The following is a 20,143-nucleotide window of genomic DNA, read 5'->3' as shown; positions in this document are numbered from 1 at the left end:
GGGGGTGGAATGGGAGAGGGGAGCAGGGAGGCTTCAGTTCATTTAACCCATTTCAGCTCTCACTGGTTCCGTGTACTTTAACCAACAACTTGCTAAGGGCCAGGCTTGTAGGGGGAGACAAGGCAACAAAATAGCACAGGTACAGTCACGCCAACTTCAGTGTTCCTCAGCGTTCTGACACTTGGCTATGAGCTCTCTCCTTAAATTCGCATCACTAGCCTAAGGGGCTGGGGATACTGCTTTTACTTTTCAATAAGGAAACGAACCTCAAACCACCCAGTTTGGTGAAGATGAATTGGCAGCCAGTCCTATGGGAGGACCCAATCCTTCAAGCTCAACCTTTGCCTTGTGCTGCCATATCTGGAATCAGATATGATGCTGATTAAACTGAGGTTATAGGTTTAGAGCCGACTGCCCTATGGGTCAACCTTTCAGAAAGAAAGGCTACTACTTCCCAAATTATTGTGGGCATTTATGACAGCCACCAAGTGCTCTAATCAACAGAACTGTTTGCTGGTGTGTGTGCTTTAGAGTGTATTTTTAATTTTTTTTTTTTTTTTTGTAGCAGAGCAATTAGGTGCAGGGACTCAGGTGCCAGGTAGAAAAAGATTTGATAATGGAATAGCAGTCCCCCTTGTACTTGCTGGTGTCATTAGGGCAACTTACCTTCTCTAAACTTTAGTTTCCTCACTGCTAAAATGAGGAGGTTAATAGGATCCACCTTGTAAGGTCATGGGGAGGATTTACTAAGTTGCTGTACTCTAATGTCTTATCATGGGACCTAGAATATAGCAGATACTAAGAAATGGAAGCTATAACAGCAACAATAATATTTACAATAACGACAGTAATAGTTGCTGTAATATGGTTGTATAATATAGTCTAAATCATCATGATTTGTTAATCAGAGCATCCATTCTTCACCAAGAGGATGCTCAGTTGATGCAGAGGACAGACTACCAATTGCATGAAGCTCTGAGTTTCCTGAACTGGACTGATGTCCATTAACTGGACTGACAATGACCACGGATGTCCCAGCACCCTTCAGCCAGGTCAGCAACCCCACATATGAGAGTGTCAATTTCTTCTCACTGCCACCTCCTCATACTGGAAAAGTATTTTCTTCTCCACTCACTCTTATTCTGTGTGTAAGAGGGGCTCACTCAGGGTCAGGCCATGTCATACTAGCTGGGATGGGGCTGAATTAGAATTACCCTAAATTCTGTTAATTCCCACCTCTGCTTTAACTATGGCATCTCTCTTCTCTAAATGTGAACTGAGAGGGCCCTCAACACACAGATTCATATAGGGGTTTGGGGAGTAAGAAACAGGGCGGTGGGGGGATGGTGTTCATCTCTTCTTTCTCATCTTCACAAACCCAATGCTAGATCATTACTTTCAGGTCCAAGGGAATTTGGGGCCTAGTTCACCTTCTGAGATAAAAACCAAGAAGGTCAGACATGGGCTATTTCTGCTCACTTCTGAGGTGTCTTTGCTTGCTCAATTTGGGTGTTCTGGACCCCATGTCACCAAACATCATGCAGGTGCAGTCAATTTTGTTGAGCTTAGGTGCAAAGCTTGACCTGCCAGAGCACCTGCTCTGTATGGTCCTTGTTCTATGCTGGCAGCTAGTGTGTCCTTGTGTCCTGGATTACAGGAAGGGTAAGCAGGTAACTGACATGAGTGGGGCTCAATGGGAAAGTGGAGTCCACACGCCTAATCTAATCTAAAGAAGACATGCATTCTTCAGCCACCACTGTCTCCCGCAATGCAGCCTGGGGTTGCCAAAAGCCTGAAGCTGGGAACCTTGACTGGAAATGTTGAGTTTTATGAGAAACATCACATTCAAAATATATGCAATGTTAATTTCAATTAAAGAGCCATTCTCTCCTGGATTGAGAAAAAATCATCGGTGGAGGCTACTACAGTCTGCATGCGCTGGTTTTGAGGGATCCTGAAGCTCTGGTTCTGGCTCCCACTGAAGTTCGCCCTCCCCCAAACTCCTTAATAATGCAAAACACATAATACTGGGTTTTGAAAGGACAACTGTGCTTAGGGTCTCCAGTCTTATTAGGGGTTACTCCCGAACAGCCTAAATGCTTGGAGTCCCCAGAGTAGGCAAAGAACACAGGATGAGAGCTGTGGAGACCAGGTTATAGTTCCTTGGTTTCTGCCAACACGTGTTGCCCTTCGAATCTAGGGTTGGGACCAGGGTGTGGAAGGGAAGTGGGAGCAGAGAGGGGGACCAGGGTACAAATTGTTAGAGGCCTGGACTTTACCCTAGTCTTAACCCTGTTCTTAACCTCTCTGTGCCTTATCTCAACAATAAGAGGTCATCTCGGTCATACTAAGGTTCCCCAGAGCCAGTCGACATTCATGTCACCGAATTTCCAAAATTGGCAAGCGACATAAACAGGTGCAAGTCTTTCCAAACAGCACACCCTGGTTATCTGCAGACCTGTTGCATTTGCATGGAGTTTAGCTGGTGCTGGGGGTCAAGGGCGGACCACTCACTGGGAGATGAGAGCATTTTCAAGATGTGTTCCTGACATCTCTGGTCTGGCATTTTTAACAGCAAACTTAATCAACTTCTGCTTGGCTATGTGTAGTCAGGAGATACTGCCTGAAAAGCTTTTTTCTTCTCCCGCAATACTATTGTAAAAACAATAGCTATTTTCCTAACTAGGTTTTCTCATTTTCTCTCATTTTTCATACTCTTAATTTTGTTGGCATTGGACATTTTTCAGACCCAAGCTGGCCTGCTGGACAGGGAAGTGGTCAGTATTAATGGCCACTCTCCATAAAGGCTGGCAGGGGCTGGAAAGTCACAGAGCAGTGCCGAGAAGTATTCCTCACCACACAGGTGGAAAACGCAGTATCGGCTGCGTGGTATAAGCACCACATATAAACACCTGAGTATATGACTCACCAAATGTATAGAACAGGTGGAAGGGTCACCATTTAGGTAACAGAAGGGCATCTGCCTCACAGAACACTGCGGCCCTTCAATTAAGAACCTAAAGGTTATATAGAAAGCGGGGTCTATGTTGTGGGAAGGTCTGAAGGATAGAGCCCCAGAGCCCTGGAGTGCCTATGTCAACTGGTAATATCCAGAAGTGAGAACAAATCATCTCTGGCACTAGAACGTATGTCAGTGGAAAAGCAGGGCTATTTTCTTCCCGCTGTGAGTTGGTTTCCTTTCAATTTGTGGGGACCCGTTAATGGGGGAAAGGGAGTGACAGGTTCACAAGCCTGTGGGAGGCTCTGACATGCTCCAGGGCAGCTAACTTGCCAGCTCAGCTCTGAGGGCCAGTTGACACCCTGGGTGGCACACACTGGCTACGCATCAGGGGAGCAGAGGCCACGAAAAGCCTGGCAATGAGTGTTAGCAAGGTGGCCTGCTAGCCGGGCTCATTGCTTGGGCCCTGCTGTTTACTAGTGTGGCACTGACTTGGCTTCTCTAAAGCAGGCTATTCCTGTTATTGGAAGGTGGCAATAGCAGCAGCTTCCCAGAAGGGTCATGCGATGCAGAGATCATATATGCAAGGCACTGGTATAAGCCACCGAGAACTATACAAGCAACGCCAGCTGTTATCACTGACATTACGTGTCCTCTCCTGCAGAGGCTTGGGTCCTGGGAAGTTTCCCCTACATTGTGCTTTTCTTCTGATTTCCTTCACTGGCTACTGGAAAAGGGGAGGGTGCTCGCTCCTTTCCTTTGTCCACCATCTTCTGTCTGGACATCTCCCACTGGACATGAGCCAACAATGAGGTTGGTGTGGGCAGAGTGCACAGTCTTCTCCAGCCTTGCACCCATTTCTTTATCCTCACTGCCAGGGGCTCCCTTCAGACTCACTTCCTAGGTTTTCATTCTGCATAACCAGTAAAAACCAACCTCAGCCTGGTGGAAAGGAGTTTCTACAGCATTTCCACCCATAGAAAGGTTGAAATGATGGCTGATTCCGTATGAAATATTTTTTCTAGCACTTGATGGCCACAAACTTTCCTTAAGTTAATTTTGAGAGTGCTTTCCATGAGATAATCATAGTCCTAACTTTCTACTTTCTACTGATCAATGTCGGAGAGAAAACAAACCTGAAATACTAATTTTGCCTTTTTAATTTGCAGATTTGGAAAGCTTTTTGAGACTTCGAGATGATCTCCCTGAACATAGGGTGTTTCGAACTCCTCTCACTTTCTCTCAAGAATTTATTAAGTTACTATCGGATTGCCCTCACCTGGTTACTGTTTATTATTTCATTGTCAAGATTCTTTATGGGGTCTAAGTTGTGATTACAGAGAAAGTATTATAAAATGTCAATGTGTGGATGAGATCTGGAAGGTCTGGGAGGTGGAGAGGGGAGGTTCTTTAAATGGAGATGTCAGCTCCAGCCAATTTCAGAATGGTTCTCTATTAAGATGGATGGTTCCAAAGCCATTTGCCTCTGCTGGAAATTAAAAACCCATGGAATAACTGATTATGATTAATTTTAAGTACTTAGCCATGCGAAGCCATAGGAGAGCGTCTTTTAAACAAAGCCATTGATCTGGCTTTGTTTGGAATTGAGAAGATAAACTAATCAGATCTGTGAGCTCTCTGCAATGATGGGAAAGAGAACTTTTTTTTTTAAGCTTCAAGTTTGAGAGACCTGATATGCTTGAATACTGGTAGTATTATCTTTTAATAGCAAAATCTGACAGGTGCCCACCACTTTGGTCTCTGGACAGGGTCTGGGTGGATGAAGGCATGTGCTGAGAAAGGTAGGGGGGTGGAAAATTAACATCAGAGAGAGAGACTACCCTATGCCACACATAAGTCATCTCAAAGATGAGGCAACAGAGAGGGGTCCACTAGCTTAGTGAAAGTCCCACAGCCTCCAGGATCCTAGCCCAAGGTGTCTGCCAATAAAAGCCTTTCTTTCCCAATTGCCTTCCTGCGAGAGGGCACCACTCCTAGCAGAGAGAACTAACATGAGGCTATCCAGTTGTCACAGCTGTTTTATGGCAGCTGGTGACTTCCATTTCCTGGTCTCTTCCCAAGGAATTTTCTCATCTTTCTCAGGAATAGGGTGATATGCTCTCTGCAGCCCTTTCTACCAATGCTTTTTTGTGGGTAGGGAGAATTGAACCTCTCCTCCTGAGTCCCAGCCTCTTGAGAAAGAAGTCTGGGGCTACTAAATTTGGGATGGCTGCCTCTCCCTAGCAGACATGCATTTGTTACTGGTTCTGGGGTCAGAGTTTGGGTGAGGAGACCATCCGTCTTAGGAATGACAAGCTGACCTCCCTGGCTGTGGGTCCTGCCTCTTCCATACCGGGAATGTCTCAGTTTTCATTAGATTTCCAGCAGCCTGCAGAATCAGCATCCCCTTTTATTTCCCGTAATTCTTCTTGGAATCACCTTCTCACACAAAGTAGAGGGGAGTTCTCCAATCACTTGCTACTGTCTGTGGGGCCAGGTGTAAAGGAAGGTAGAACTTTCACTCCCTCCCCCCTTTTGTGCACAAAGGACATTTTAATATGCTCACTTATTTGCTTGACATTTCCTCATTCTTCTAGAATTCAGACATGTACTGGTGACTATGTAATTTTTTATCGACATGAGGATGCTCAACAAATCCTATTCTTCTCATTCATTAGATCAAACTGTACCCTGAGGGTTATTTGCAGAACCAGGCAGTCACAGAACTTGGGAAGGAGAATTCACCCCCATGATATTACAACCGCCCCCTTAATTTTTTCCAATGGGAAAATGCAGGCTCCTGAGGATGAAGGAGACTTGCCCAAGGTCACACAGCTAGTTAGGGGCCAAGTCGGGACTGAACCATGCATCCATTGACACAAGTTCCACCAAGCCTTCATTGCCCTCTTCTCCAGGTCGCCCCGGATCTGGGACAGCTAGATGTGTAATTTTGGGTGAGGACAATAAAAATGTTTTCTTACACAATTCAACTTCAGTTTGAATAACCCAAAGATGACTCCTAGCTGACTGCCCTCCTGGAAATCAGGTTTCCTTAGCTCGACCCACTTGAAAATCCAGAACACAGAAAGACAGCAATGCATTTTTTTTTTTTTAGACAAGGTACAGAGGGAGGGGCTCTAGGGAGGTGTTTCATCTCCCCCCATTCAGTCACTTTAAGGTTACCGCTTAAAGTTTGATTTTAAACCTGATGTGAAATCCCAGGAGCTGTGGTGACAACTGGACTTAGTCAGGCTGTTTGGTATTCCCTCCAGTTCTGAGCCAAGGTCTCTTTCTTATTCGGGGCGATCCCAACAGACCCTCTGGTGCAACCCCGTCTCTCATCTCCATGACCTGTAAACTGTCTCCTCTAGTGCCCACACTCCAGCAGACTCTCCCAGAATGCGCTGGCAGGTGCTGGGGGGCTACTCCAGTCCATCTGCTTCTCCCAGCAATAAACACTGCGGGAGCATCAGGGGAGAAAGGACTCAATTGAGACTTAATTAGCAGGAACCCCAGTTTGTGGGAGGTGAGAAATCGCACTTTGCTGCCTGCAAACACTTTGGCCAAGGTGAGCCGGAGGGATCTCCCAGTTCCCAATTTTAATAGCACTGCAGCAGAAGCCACAGAAATGCATCCACACGGACCCCCCTGGACACACACTGCCCCCCTTCCTCTTCTCACGGACACACACACCCGCACACGCACACAAGGCAGCGATCGCAAAAGCAACTCACAGGATCTCCAAATCGCGCAGCGCTCGGAAGGCTCCATCTTCAATGCAGCTGATGTGGTTGTTGTCCAGTTGCCTGTGGAAAAGCAAGGGGAGAGCGTGAAGGCGGAGTGGGGGCAGCGCAGGGAGCCGGGTGGCCCGGGCCGGGTGTCCCCGGCCGCGGAGCGCCTGTCCCTCCACCCCTCGCAGGCTCAGCTCGTCCCTGCCAGGAGCTCGCGCAGAGCCAGGCTGTCTGCCACGCTGCTCCGTCTCTCCTCTCTGACTGTCTGAGAACTACACAGACGCGCACACCAAAGGCTGTCAGGTCTCAGTAAATATTAATTGCGCATTTTTTTTTTTTAGGCAGAAGGGAGTAATTTCATTACATTAGGGCATCCAATCCATTACGAGCTCTTACCGTCATGTCACTGAAACAATTTCATTAAGCTAAAGGCCTGTAAATCATTGGAGGTCACTGCGCTGCCCTCCGCGACCTCCCAGAATGCTTTTTCTCCTCTCTCCCTCTCCCTCGGCTCCCTTTTACTGGAAGTTGCCGTCTCCTGCTCTGACACAGTGCTAAATCTCAAGGCTTTATCTGCCCAAGAGCAGCAAGGGTGCATGGGGAATATACCAATTCCAAATTAGACTCAACTAATCTAATTTTATAGTCTTTTTATTATTCTAAGCACCAAATGTCTGTGGTGGTTTGATGCCTCTGTGCTTTGTTATGGGGCCCATCTGGTAGGTCATTCTATTGAAGCATTTTCTGACTAAATACAGATTCCCTCAAACTGCACCAACCATCATCAACATTAAAGAAATCCATTGATGAAAGCATTCCTGATGGGGGGAAAAAAGGAATACTGTTACCGCCTTAAAGATGTAGCACTTACATTTAAATTGGGGAGGATTAAATGCACCTCTTTCAGGACTTCTTTTAAATTTCCATTTCTATCATATGAGCATAAAAATAATGTCTTTTTTTTTTCAAATGATGCCTTGACTAATATACCTTTGAGCTGGGGGCTGAGGGATTTTAGTGGAGAGAGAAAAAAACAGATATCATTAACTCTAAATCAAAATATGTATGTATACCAGGATATTCACCACATCACACCCCAACTTAAATATCATATATTACAGATAATGCATTATTTTCTAGAAAAAAAATGCTATACACAAAATGGTCATCAGCACTAGATTGGGTAATGTATTTTGTGTGTGGAACACACCACGGTCTTGGGTGAGGGTGGGGGAGTGGGGCTGACTGAAGTTGTAAGACTGCATTGGAAAATTCCCTTATAGACTCTTTTATTCCCCTTTTGTCTCAGAAAAAAATCAGTCCCTCTCAGGTGGAGGGGTATCCCGATGCTGGAATTTTCATTCCTAACTTGTACCAATCTATGCCCTCACAAGACGTGTCAAAGCTCCACTTGGTAACCCTCACGGAGGGTTTTATATTCCACTGAAGGGAAGGTGGGGTGGAAATTAAAATAACTGCTATCATAGATGTAGGATTGTGTGAATGTACAGTAACGGAATATGCACAATTAAGAGTGATGGAGCTTGCAATCAAACATGCGGGTAATTGAATTGTGCCCATAGATGCTGGTGCTAGACATTTGGAATAAAGTATAAACAGGAAATGGGTATATCAAGGAGCAGAAACACTCTTGCGGATGCCTCCCATGCAGAAACTCAGGGGGCTCTCTATCTTGAATTCTTCAGTAGCCTTTCTTTTTTAAACTGTTTTAACCATTTTTTTTAAAAAAAGATTTATTCATCTATGCATACAAGAGCTGGGGCACAGGCCAGAGGTTAGGGGGTGAGAGGATTCACCAGAGACAGAGTGGGGAACAGAACAGGCAGATTGACCAAAGCACACTGCTGAGGGGAGCAGCAGGGGAGACAGGAGAGGTCTGCTGCACCATGTGGGCTGCTCCCTGGCTGGCTGGGAATTGAACTCATTTCTTAACATGAGCTCCTTTTTAGATTTCTCACAAGTGTTGGGGGTGCCCATTCCCTGCAAAAGTTCTATGAAGGCAGCTTCTAGGATTTATCTCCAGTGTAAGGGTCCATGAATCAACAACCATTGCCCCATGCCAAGGCCACCAACCCTTACCAAGCAGAAATGCAGGGGAGCTGGCTTTGGGCCCCAAGAAATTGTTCACAAACATGCTGAATTCGGCAAAAACAGTACCACCCGCCTGAACAGAAAAGTATCTAAATCATCAGGTTGGGAAGTCCGGGCAAGAGCGGAGCCATGGCAGCTCGTGGCTCGTCTGCTGTTGTGCGGGTCTTCCAGAGGGGTCCTGACTAGTGGAATGTTATTTATTTGTTGGCTTTTTGGAGCACTTTCCATTCCTTTTCTTTCTGAGAGCACCAGAAACCAAAAAGGATACTCTAAATGTATAGAATTTTATCTGGAAAGGCTGCAAACTGTAGGGGAGAGGAAAAATGCAGAGAAAGAGAAAAAAAGAAGTTGTAGAAAGTTTTTTAAAAAAAAGATGGGGGAAATTCTTAGAGATTCTTAAAAAAATCCCCTATAAACCAGAGACATAGTAGGGGGAAGGGGGCAAAAGAGGAGGGATTAGGGTTAAAATAAGGGGGAGGGTGTGGGAATTGTATGGGAAATACATAACCAAGAAGAAAATGCATACATTGTGTAAAAATGAAAAATGATGTAAAAATATATAAAATAAAAAATACAGCAATAAAAAAATCCCCTAGTATTTTAAAAAAGTTCCATCAGGATCCTGCCACTCTGGATACTGAAGTGGTGGGAACAAGGACTGTGAGAGAGGGCCCTTGTCATCTAAAGGCTAAAGGGGAGAAGTCTAATATACTATCAACTATGCAGTGTTTAAATAGTTCCAGTGGGTGGCAAAAGTTGGTACCTAGTGACTTATTAGTGATCAGAAAAACTAAGGTTTAATATTGGCATCTTTGTGAATGTATTTTATAGACTACCTTAGAACATAGGAAATGTACCAAAATTTAAAATATTTACGCCTAAGAATGTTTTTCCTAGAAGACAGTTATTATAACCAAGACTGTCTATTTTTATTTTAGCCAAAGATAAATGATGTCCCTACCTGGGTAGTCAAAGAACCAGTAGTAAAATGCTTCACACATCACGTAACATGCCAGTCTGTAGGGGTACAGGCCTATGAGGGTCCCATCAAGCCAAAGAAAACCTGAGTCACCTAATTCCAAGATATTATATCTCCATGGCACTGAACATCAGAGTATTCATAAAAAGTGCATTGATTATTTACAATCAATCCTGATATTTCATGCAAAGTAGGTGTCTAAAATAAAATACACAAACAATTGCAGACAAGGTCCCTTTTTCTTCCAAAATTACGATTCAGACACACATGCTAGTCCTAAAATAAGGAGGGGAAGAGGTGAAATAAATGCAAGCTCAACATTTCTTTGGGGGTTTGGGGCACTGCTAAGCACATGCACAGTGCCTTCTGGAGCCAAGATCAAAACATTTGACTTCACGATTTGCTTCTGAGCCTCGATGGAGTTCTTGGATGTATGTTCAAGCTCTCAGGTCAAAGGTCCCTATCATGCCTTTGAAAGAACTTGGGCACACAGAATTCAGCAGCCTTGGGGTGCCTGATGGCTCACTTTCTGTTTATCCTTGACAATAACTGCTGCCAAATATCCTTTCTATTTACTACACAAAATAACCTATCCTGGTGCCCAAGCACTTCACAGCTGGTCACATATGACTTCAGAAGAATTTTTCTATTAAAAGTGTGGCCTAGCTGGGCCCAAACTATACAGAAGAAAGGTCTACCCCATGAGCAACTCTGTCTGGGCCTAATGATGAATAATGATGGAGCGACTCCTCTCTGTCCACCTGAGGGGCTGTCTTTCTATCAGACAGACCTCAACAAGGGAGCCTCTGGGAAGAAGACTTGGAATAAAGGGAGATTTCTGTGGTGACGATGAGGTGCAGGCAGGCTGCAGATGGAGAGTTGGCTATATTCTGGAGGCAACTTTTATTATCCTATACTTTGTTCCGAATACACAATTTGATTTATCCTCTCCTGCCTGTGAATAAGCTGAGAAGCCCCTAAACGTTCACAATATTAAATTAACTGCTCTAATTTCCCTGAGAAGCTCAGGTTTCGGCAAGCAATGTGAGTGCGCAAATGATACCAGCGTCCATTTAGAAAGGAATCCTCAGACAAGAACTCAATGCAGACTCCTTGAGATGAGCTTTCTGACTACTGTATTTTTATACTCTGAGACTATAAACAAGTCAGAAAGGAAAGCCAGTGTGAGTGAGGACTTAAAATAATCTCTACCATACCACCAGCAGACAGGGAGATAGTGCTTTTGTAAGAATTCCCATTTGTAAGCGTATTATTATCAAAACCCATCTTTTTCAATCACAAGAGCAAATTTCATAATTGAAGCAGGAAAGAAATATTTTTTTGTGGTTCAAAATTTAAAGAATTGTATCTAAATCCTCAATGGAGGATTAAAGAAGAAAGATTGATTACAATATTATGAGCAATCCACTTCGCTACGACCACCACTGCTATCACCACAATAGAAGAAGAAAGAAAGACGTCATGGTTTCGATGATGCAGTTGAGTCCCCAGGGGGAATAACTTGAAAACAGAAATCTCTAGACATTGGCTTTGGATGCAGGGGAAGACAAGGGGAATTCCCACCTAGTTACCCAGATGCAAGTCTACATACCAGGGCATATGCATCCACATGTTCACTTCTCATCCAGATGTTCTGGGGGGCCCCAGTATCTCGTTCCACAGATGAGTAAGCTTAGCCTGGGGGTGCAGTTGCTCCCCGGTGCCCCAAATCCAGCCGCAGTGTTTTGCTATAGGACTGCAGCTAGAGTCGCTGCGGTCCTCTTTGTGCCAAATGGGGAAGTAGCTAAGGTCCAGCGCCCTTTGGAGTTATTAAACAGCGTGCTGATTTCCTAACAAAACTGTCTACACAAAATGTGCAAAATAAGTGGAAGGACTTTTGCGTGAAATTCATAAGTTGTAGCCTTATTGGAAATTCTTGCAAGTCTAGGGTCTCTGAACCTGACAATTAATTAACCCTAAGAGCAACTGAATACTATTAGATGTTCACGCTGTATTGTGCTGTATGTACTGTATGTATATACCCGGGCTATAGAATGAAGTGTAAGCAAATCTTTGAAAATATTTGGAAGAGGGTTATCACCTACGGTTTTCACATCTCCATTATCTTCAAAGATCTAAGCAAATTCCAGAAATGAAACTAATTTGAACTGGTTTTCAATGAAATGCAAATGTTCATAATCATAATACCTATTGGAAGTGTACTTTTCCCTCACATTACAGAGAAAAAGGATTTCTCAACTACTAAACAGACCTAGGGAATCCCTGCTTTCTTTAGACAAATCAGAAGACAAAACATGAAGCAGTATTGTCATGCTGTCTTCCCCCACACTAGTCAATTGTCCTTTAAGCAGAAAACAAGAAATCTAGCAGTGCTAGTGAAGGTTGTTTTTTACGACAGCTAAAATTAAAAAAAAAAAAAAGTCATTATTGAAGAACAAATTAGAGCGGCATTTGTCTGCTGCTGGCTGGGGTCTTCAAAAGAAAAAAAAATAAGCTCAAGGTTATTCTAACTGGCAAAAGGAAAAAAAAATACATTCAAAAGAAATGCATATACTTCATATAATTGAGTCTTGCTCACACTTTGTAGGCAAATCAAACACTTGATCTAAGCCACCGTCTGCTAATGAATTGTCACTACTTCTCATCATTAAGGAGCTACTGTAATTCCACATTAAAACAACGTCTCAAGTGAGCAAAAAGAGGTGAATGTATGCTTTTGCACATTTTGTACACTTGTTCACCAGACCCAAGAATACATGCATATAGATATGTTTACCTATCCATGAATTATTTATGTATCCACCAAGATTCCTGTCTGTACAACAGACAACTTTATGCTTATTTTTCCTTCCATAATAATTACAAGTAACATCTCCCTATTGTATGTAATGCAAATGTACATTATAAAATAGACAAAATAGGTGATTGTTGACCTCTGCAATTTAATGCGCCTGTATCCTGTCATATTTACAGAGATATTTAGATAATTAAATGACTGATAGTATCCCAAAGATGCCAAATAACCAAACTTCCTTTGTATAGGATGAAGTTCTAGATTAATTAAGCTCCCTGAGCAGAATATTATGCCTGCAACTTAAAAATAGAGCACAATTTTATTATTGTAATAAGCATCACTATATACACTTTGCCATGTGGCTAGCATCATACCTTTTAGTTAGTATATATCATATTGCTATTCAACATATGCAACTACTCAGCAGGAGAATAACTGCATCCACTCCAGTAGATGCTCCTGAAGGCAAGCTTTGCAATAATGCAAACATAGATGATGGATTAGCACCAAAGAGGTAAGTCAGACCTTGGAGAATAAAGAGGTGTTTTACACATCGCTAGGAAATATCAATAATCCCACCTCTGTGTTTATATAGTTTCTGGTATGTTGGGGATTTGGCAAATGAATTTGTGCTGAAACATGCAGGAGGAGAAAATCCCTGCAAACCATCTTAGCATAAAGGACAGTTACTGGAAAGAAGCTGATTTCTCACTCAATTTAGACAATTTTCAATTTGAAACAAATTTCTGCCATTTCTAGAGAGATGGAACAACAAAACAAAAAGTGAATCAAACGAAAATATTCCATATTCATGATGAGATAGCTTCTTTTGTTCCCCAGCATGCACATATGAAAGAGCAAAAATGAAACCCCCCAATTTAAAAAAAGTAAAAATATTTATATAACAAAAACAAAAAATTCTTAGATCCTAGCGCCAAGAAAGCTGTGTTGTTTTTTGCAAAATGTGCGCTTATGTTTGAAGGCTGATTTCAAAGATATCCTTTCCTGTGTCAACCAGAATATTAGGATCAAAGGACTTTACCCTTACAGTGTCCAACTTGCCATGGTTTGTCTGGAATTTTCCCTGTGTTAGCAGGGAACTGTGTGTGACCCACTCTGGGAAACTAGACAGTCCCAGGCAAACTTCGATGGCTGTTCATGCTGTATTCCTCAGCAGACTTCCTTGAAAATAGACTTATTCTTAGTGCATTGTTCTATCACCAGCATTCCTAAACCTTTAAGGGTCTGCTGATTTACACATTTGCCTTCCAGGATTGTCAGTTCTAAAAGGCTCCTCACTGCAAGGACTATAAAATGGACTGTCCTTTGACAAACATACTGACAACTGGGCTGGGAAGACCTGAGAGTATCCAAAATATCCTACTGCGCATTCTCAATCCCAGCGTTGGGAATTAAATTTCTTTGTCAGAAGTAGTCTCTGTTTTACTCAGTGGCCTTGCTGATGTCATGAATACTCAGAGGCCGAACAAATAAAAGGCCGTCTCCATAGTGATTGGGGCAGGTTTGTGGTTTCCCTAGTTACACTCTTGAGCGATAACCATCTGTGGTTCCTCAGGGCAGAGACACAGGAGGGGAGAGCGAGTGAGAAGCATGAAAGATGAAATGTGCTTTGGTTAATGGGTCTGAAAGTTATCTTCCACATCTCTGATTTTCACTCCTTTTCTTTCTTTCTTCTTCTTCTTCTTTTTTTTTAAATAGCAACCAGCATACACTGTAGTGACTCCTAAAATTTTTTGCCCTCACAGGGGTTTCAGACATTTTCCTGTCTGACTCCTGAGGTCAACTATTCCAGCTGTGAATGACCACCAAGCAGCAGTCAGAATTGAAAATTTCTTTGTAGACTGAAGTGGATACGGCCATCTGAGGATCCTGGGCAGGAAGCTGGTTCTCGTTCAGATCCAGGATCTTCAGCAGCCACACCCTGGGTTGAAGTCTTGCATCTCTCCCTGAGAGCACATCAGGCTGCATCACGGGAGGGCAGAGATGGCCTCCTAAGAGCTGGGGAGATCTCTGTTTCCCTCTGCAAGTATCACCTGGCTCTCTCATGTAGAAATTTAAGATTTTCTTGAACTTACTAACATGTCCAATTCATAGTAACTAACCTTTTAGATGTGCTCACATTTGTAATGATGAATCTTTTTTTTTTTTTGTAAAAGATGAGGCTTTCTTGTAAATTTCTGGGCATGTGAGTTGATTCACATCAGCTCTGTGTGTCTGCAAGGCAGTACTTCTACCCCAGTGGGCCTGGAGGGCAGGGTACCCAGTCAAAGCTAATTAATCTCCAGCCTGTAGGTTTTGGACTTGCTTGGACCTGTCACTCCTTTCTACTTTCCTATTTCTTCCTTTTTGGGATGAGAGTATCTGTCTATGTCTGACCAGCCACTTGTGTGTTGGAAGCATATAATATGTTTGAATTTACATGTTCACAGCCTGACAGAGATTTGTCTTAGAACAAATCACAACTTGTGTTTCACCCATATCTGAGTTAGGTGATATTTAATGAGACTTTGGATTTTAGACTTTGAAGTTCATGTTGGAATAAGTTTGGGTGTACTGAAATGTAAAGAACATATATTGCAAATGGGAAGGATGTGAACCTTGGGGGATTACGGGGAGAATGCCATAGACTGAATGCTTATGTCCCCACCCTCTAATTTTATAAATTGAAAATTAGTCCTTAAACTGATTGTATTAAGAGGTGGGGGTCTCTGGTAGGTGATTAGGTCATGAAAACAGAGCTCCTATGAATGAGATTAAAACCCTTATAAAAGAGGTCCAGCTATCCGGGAAGCAGGCCCTCACCAGACACTGAATCTGCTGATGCCCTCGTCCTCAACTTCTGAGCTTTCAGAAATGTGAGAGGCTAGTTTCTGCTGTTTATAAGTCATCCAACTTAAGATATTTGTGATAGCAACCCAAACAGCCTAGAAGAATCCATACCCACAAGTCTCAGTTTTTTTCACTTGTAAAATGGAGATAATAACATCTAGCTCCAAAAGAAGTTTTGAGTATGAAAACAATGAAATAGGTAAAGTGCTTACTTTGCTTGGCAATAAATAATACTAAATATAGGACTTCCACTTTACATAATCTCTAAAGTCTCTTTTCAGCTCTGAAGTCAATTTCTGATGAGATTCTTAAGAAAAAGTTCCTATTCATCTTACTCATATCCTTGTGTGATTTGAGTCTATCCCTTTATCCCATCTTCTTCCGTCCTAGACCAAAGACTCTAATATTTGAGATATTCGATATATTCTTTCTGGACTGGTGGCAACAGTTCAGCTTCACCTGCTTTTTGTACTACTTCAATGATATGAAATTGAAATATAAGAAGCCATCAAAAATCTACATGAAACAAAGATGAGTTTTCTTCTACCAGGAGAATGATGTCAATGTGAGTCCATCTTTACAATTCCTATAGGTGGAACTACTAAGAAGAGTAACTGCAAATTTTAACCTCATGTCTCGGCAGACATTTAAAATTAATAACCAAGTAATGTATTGAGTACCTAAAATAGTCGAATGCCACACCATCACCTATGTTGTACAATTTCTTACTTTTAACATTCCTTAAATCTGAACACCAGCCTTCACTAGAAATTGTAATGAGGATGAGACCAAAATCATAACCACAATAATAACTACATACAGTAGGTATTCACTGTTTATTAGGCATCAAGTTTTGAGCTGAGCATCTCAACTATCTTATCCAGGTGGGCCTCACAACAACACCATCTATATTTTTCAGAAAGGAAGTGAGACATGGAGAATCCCCTCTTGGAGCTCAGCTGGGCACCAGGCCCGGTCTGCTCACAAGGACTGTGGGTGATACTGCCTTAGATGGTGCTACTCCCCCCTTCTCTCTGCCACACTTGCACATACCAGACATTTACACATTTCCTTGTCTCACGTATGCTGCTCCTTTTCTTCTCCATCAAGCCCCTCCTAGAGGCCACATCCTCAATGGGACCTTCCTGTGCACACTCAGTAAAATAAACTGCCCTCCCCAAATTCTCATGATCCTCAGGCCATTCCTCCATTAAAGCACTTATTTTACAGCTGCAGGATGAGTTGAAAACCACAAGGAAACCAAGGTTCAGAGAGGTTCTGTCGCATCTTCAAGGGAACTTAGAAGGGAGAGTCTGGTTGAGACCTGTCTTGCTGACCTTCAGAGTGTCAGGACAGGAAACTTCTCTTCTGACTGCATGGTCTTAATTATTGTAGCTGGGAAGAAAGTCAGGCTCTGGTCTTAGCATCTCTCACTATGACCTTGCTGTGTTTGTGGGCCTGCATGCATTCTTTCCCAGGTGGCAGGTGAGGGTAGGATATTAAGGTCCCTGAACTGTGTCTCCACACTGTTTCCCATGTGTCTCTCCATCAGATCCCCTGGGAATTCCAGACAATTTGACTTTTGAGATTACTGGGGAAGCAGTCTGATATTGGCTCCAGTTTCTAGGAGTAATGGGCAGGTACCTATACCCAAAGAAGATGCTGCAATTCTGGGTCACCTATTGGGGCCTCATGGTTGGGGTCCTGACTGGGCTGAGGCAGACTAGTGCTTAAATAAGCAGAGGTGAGGCACATGCAGGGAAATGATTCTGTACTCCAAGCGAGTGGCAAATTGCATAGATTTTAATTGTCTTTCCTGGGCATGGTCAGTGCACAGTGGTGACACAGTCTTGTCTTCCAAAGGCATACAAGCTGAGGATCCCAGAACAACTGGGCCGCACTAACAGGTCGTGTACTAGGATGTGAGGGGCCAGTGGCTATTAGCGATGTGTCATTCAGAGGTATTTGGTGGCAGCAGAAGCCAATTAAAATATGTCTTGTAAGCTCAGTGTAAGGGGGATATTAAGGTCTCTGTAATTAACTGCTGAAAAAGGGCATCAAAACTCAGCAACGTGGGCAGTGCTGATAACTACATTCAATCCAGCTAGTGCACAGACCTGAAATACTTGAGAAGGCTAGTTTCTTTTCCTTTACTATTACTGTTCATGAATAATGAGAGCCTGATCATCAGAAGCAGGAGAGGGGGGCAGGATCTGTCTTGCTCATGACCCCATCTACTCTACAGTGCCTGGCACATAGGGGTTTCAGTATAAAGGCCTCCCTAGAGGGTCAATATGAGATACCACTTTATACCCGCTAGGACAACTATAACCAAAAAGATGGAAAACCAGTGTTGGTGAGGGTATGGAGAAATCTGGATCCTCCAACACCAGTGGTGGGAATGTAAATGCAGTCACTGTGGAAAAGTTTGGTAGTTGTGCAAAAATCTAAACATAAAGTTCCCAGTGACGCAATGATTCCACTTTGGGATATATTCCCAAATAATTGAAAACAGATGTTCAAACAAACACTTGTTTAAAAATGTTCACAGCAGTATTCATAGTAACCAAGAGGCAGAAACCACCTGCAAATGGGTAAACAATTTGTGGCATTTATAGGCAGTGGAATATTATTCAGTCACAAAAATGAAAAAAAAAAAAAGTACTGATACATACTACAACACAGATGAACGCTGAAAACACTGCCAAGTGAAAGGACCAGACCTAAGAAGACTCATGGAATGATTCCATTTATGCAAAATATCCAGAACATGTAACCTATAGAAGCTGAAGACAGATGAGCAGTAGCAATGGACTGAGTGCAAGGCGAGTATGGGAGTGACAGCTCAATGTTATGGGGTTTCCTTTTAGAAGGGTTGCATGTTTTAGACAAAAATGATGGCTGTACAACATTGTGAGTATTTAATATATACTACTACTACTAAATGCTACCAAACTGTACATTGTAAAATAGTAAATTCTGTTCTGTGAATTTTAACAAACCAAAAAAAGAGGCACTCTCTTTTTGTACAAGGAGGAGCTTTATGAGAGCTTCACTGCATAAGGGTAATTTTCCTGAGACAGTATCACAGAGAAAGGCAGGAAAGCCCAGGGCCTGATATTATAGCAGGCATGACCAGGCAGCAAATCCAATGTGAAAAGAAATACATTGGCATTTGAACAGAAATGAGAATGAAGGGGAGAGACATGGGGATGGGAGGGAAGGATTTACCCCACCTTCTTTTGGGGATTATTTCTCCTAATTTGTGTTGGGGATACTACCGGTCACTCTACACTCAGGAAAAAATAAACTTGTAATGAGAATGAGACTGGTAAAATTGATAGAAGGAAGAAAAATACTACCAGTTCAGCTTCCAAGTCAAATGGAAAATGCTGAGGGGTTAGCCGCTATTTCATATTTTCACACCACTATGCCCATCCCTCAGTACCGATACAGACCACTCAGGAGGACTGTCAATGTAGTTCACAAACTCAGTAGCTCACTTTTCCTTTTGTCTTTTCTCAGACGGGTTCTTAGGCTCTCTCCCTCCCCTCAAAACCAAAAAGGGGGCCTTCCTCTTACCCCAGGCCCTGAGAGAAATGCCTCTGACAAGAGATTCTTCCTTGACTGGACCTGCTGGGCTATGAGAACCCACAGGGGCAAGGCTCCTGCAGAGACATGGGAGTAAAGGGTGGGATGAAACAGTGACTTGTTTTCCTGAATGCTCATGTCTACATTCTCCCAGGATCTTTGGGTTTGCCACACAGACCTCACTGAACTGAGTGCATCCAAAAAAGTTGGATCAGAAGGAAGAGGCTGGAAGAACAAAGGAAAGAACTGGAAGGTGCAGGCCCCACCGAGAAGATTCCTTCCTGGAAACCAAAGTGGGGACCAGTGTTTCCCACTCTGTGTCTGCAGTGAGTTTCCAGCTTTGCACTGCAGCTACTGCTACATAGCTGCCCATCTCAAGCCTGAAGGAGATTTATTTCTCTCCTGATTCCAGAAGGGAAATAAGGACATAGTTCACACTTGCAAGGACAGGAAACACTGAGCTGGGGTGGGTACATGGGTGCATGTGAAGAAAAGAATAATTCTCTTATTTGCCTGTGGTAGAGTTGTATCTAAAGTGCTGTGGTTTGGTGATGGAAAAAAATAAAAAATTTACTTGGGAATCAGAGGACGAGGTGCTCTGAGCTTGCTGGATTATGCCTCAGTTTCTCTATGTTCAAATTTGCCCATCAGCAAAATCAAAGGCATAAAACCCATGATTTTTCTGTGCTCCTCCAGAGCTCACATTCAGGGCTAATGAGTTTTAATCCAGCCCCTGAATCCTCACATGAGGATTTTCTCATTTTGTTGTTATAGGCACTACATAAGGCATCAGATTTTATTTTTAAGGCAGCTTCTCCCTGGAACAGTTAAGACAGGAACTTTGAAAGCACTGGAGGCCTAGATAGCAGGTAGGAAAAAAAACATGATCAAAATGTGGTATTAACTTCTGCCTAACTGCTCCATCAAGCTCAGAACCTCAATAGTTAGTGCCTGTCAGATAAAGATTCTTGTAACATTTTTTAAAGTAGCATAAGACCAGCTCTCTCAAGCTTCTTGATGCTTCTCCCATTAGAAATAAGAGGTGGAGCTATTGTGATTTCTCCCACCTTGCCTCCTTAAAAAGTATCTTCCTGGCTGGAAGCAGC

The 20,143-nt window shown here is 43.0% G+C and overlaps 1 protein-coding gene across 2 annotated transcripts in view; it reads right to left on the bottom strand.

Annotated features, from left to right (window-relative positions):
* The window catches only part of SLIT3 (slit guidance ligand 3), a gene marked incomplete at its 5' end in the record, with an annotated part of 602,061 nt that overhangs the window by 158,540 nt on the left and 423,378 nt on the right, over positions 1 to 20,143 (bottom strand). For both annotated transcript variants that reach the window (XM_084244368.1, XM_084244367.1), the window contains one exon: positions 6,694 to 6,765. In XM_084244368.1, coding sequence (XP_084100494.1) covers positions 6,694 to 6,765 — 72 coding nt within the window. The remainder of the gene's footprint in view (positions 1 to 6,693; positions 6,766 to 20,143) is intronic.

The sequence above is a fragment of the Talpa europaea genome (assembly GCF_964194135.1).
Source record: "Talpa europaea genome assembly, chromosome: 9".
Taxonomy (NCBI): domain Eukaryota; kingdom Metazoa; phylum Chordata; class Mammalia; order Eulipotyphla; family Talpidae; genus Talpa; species Talpa europaea.
This window is presented reverse-complemented; position numbering and strand designations above follow the sequence as displayed.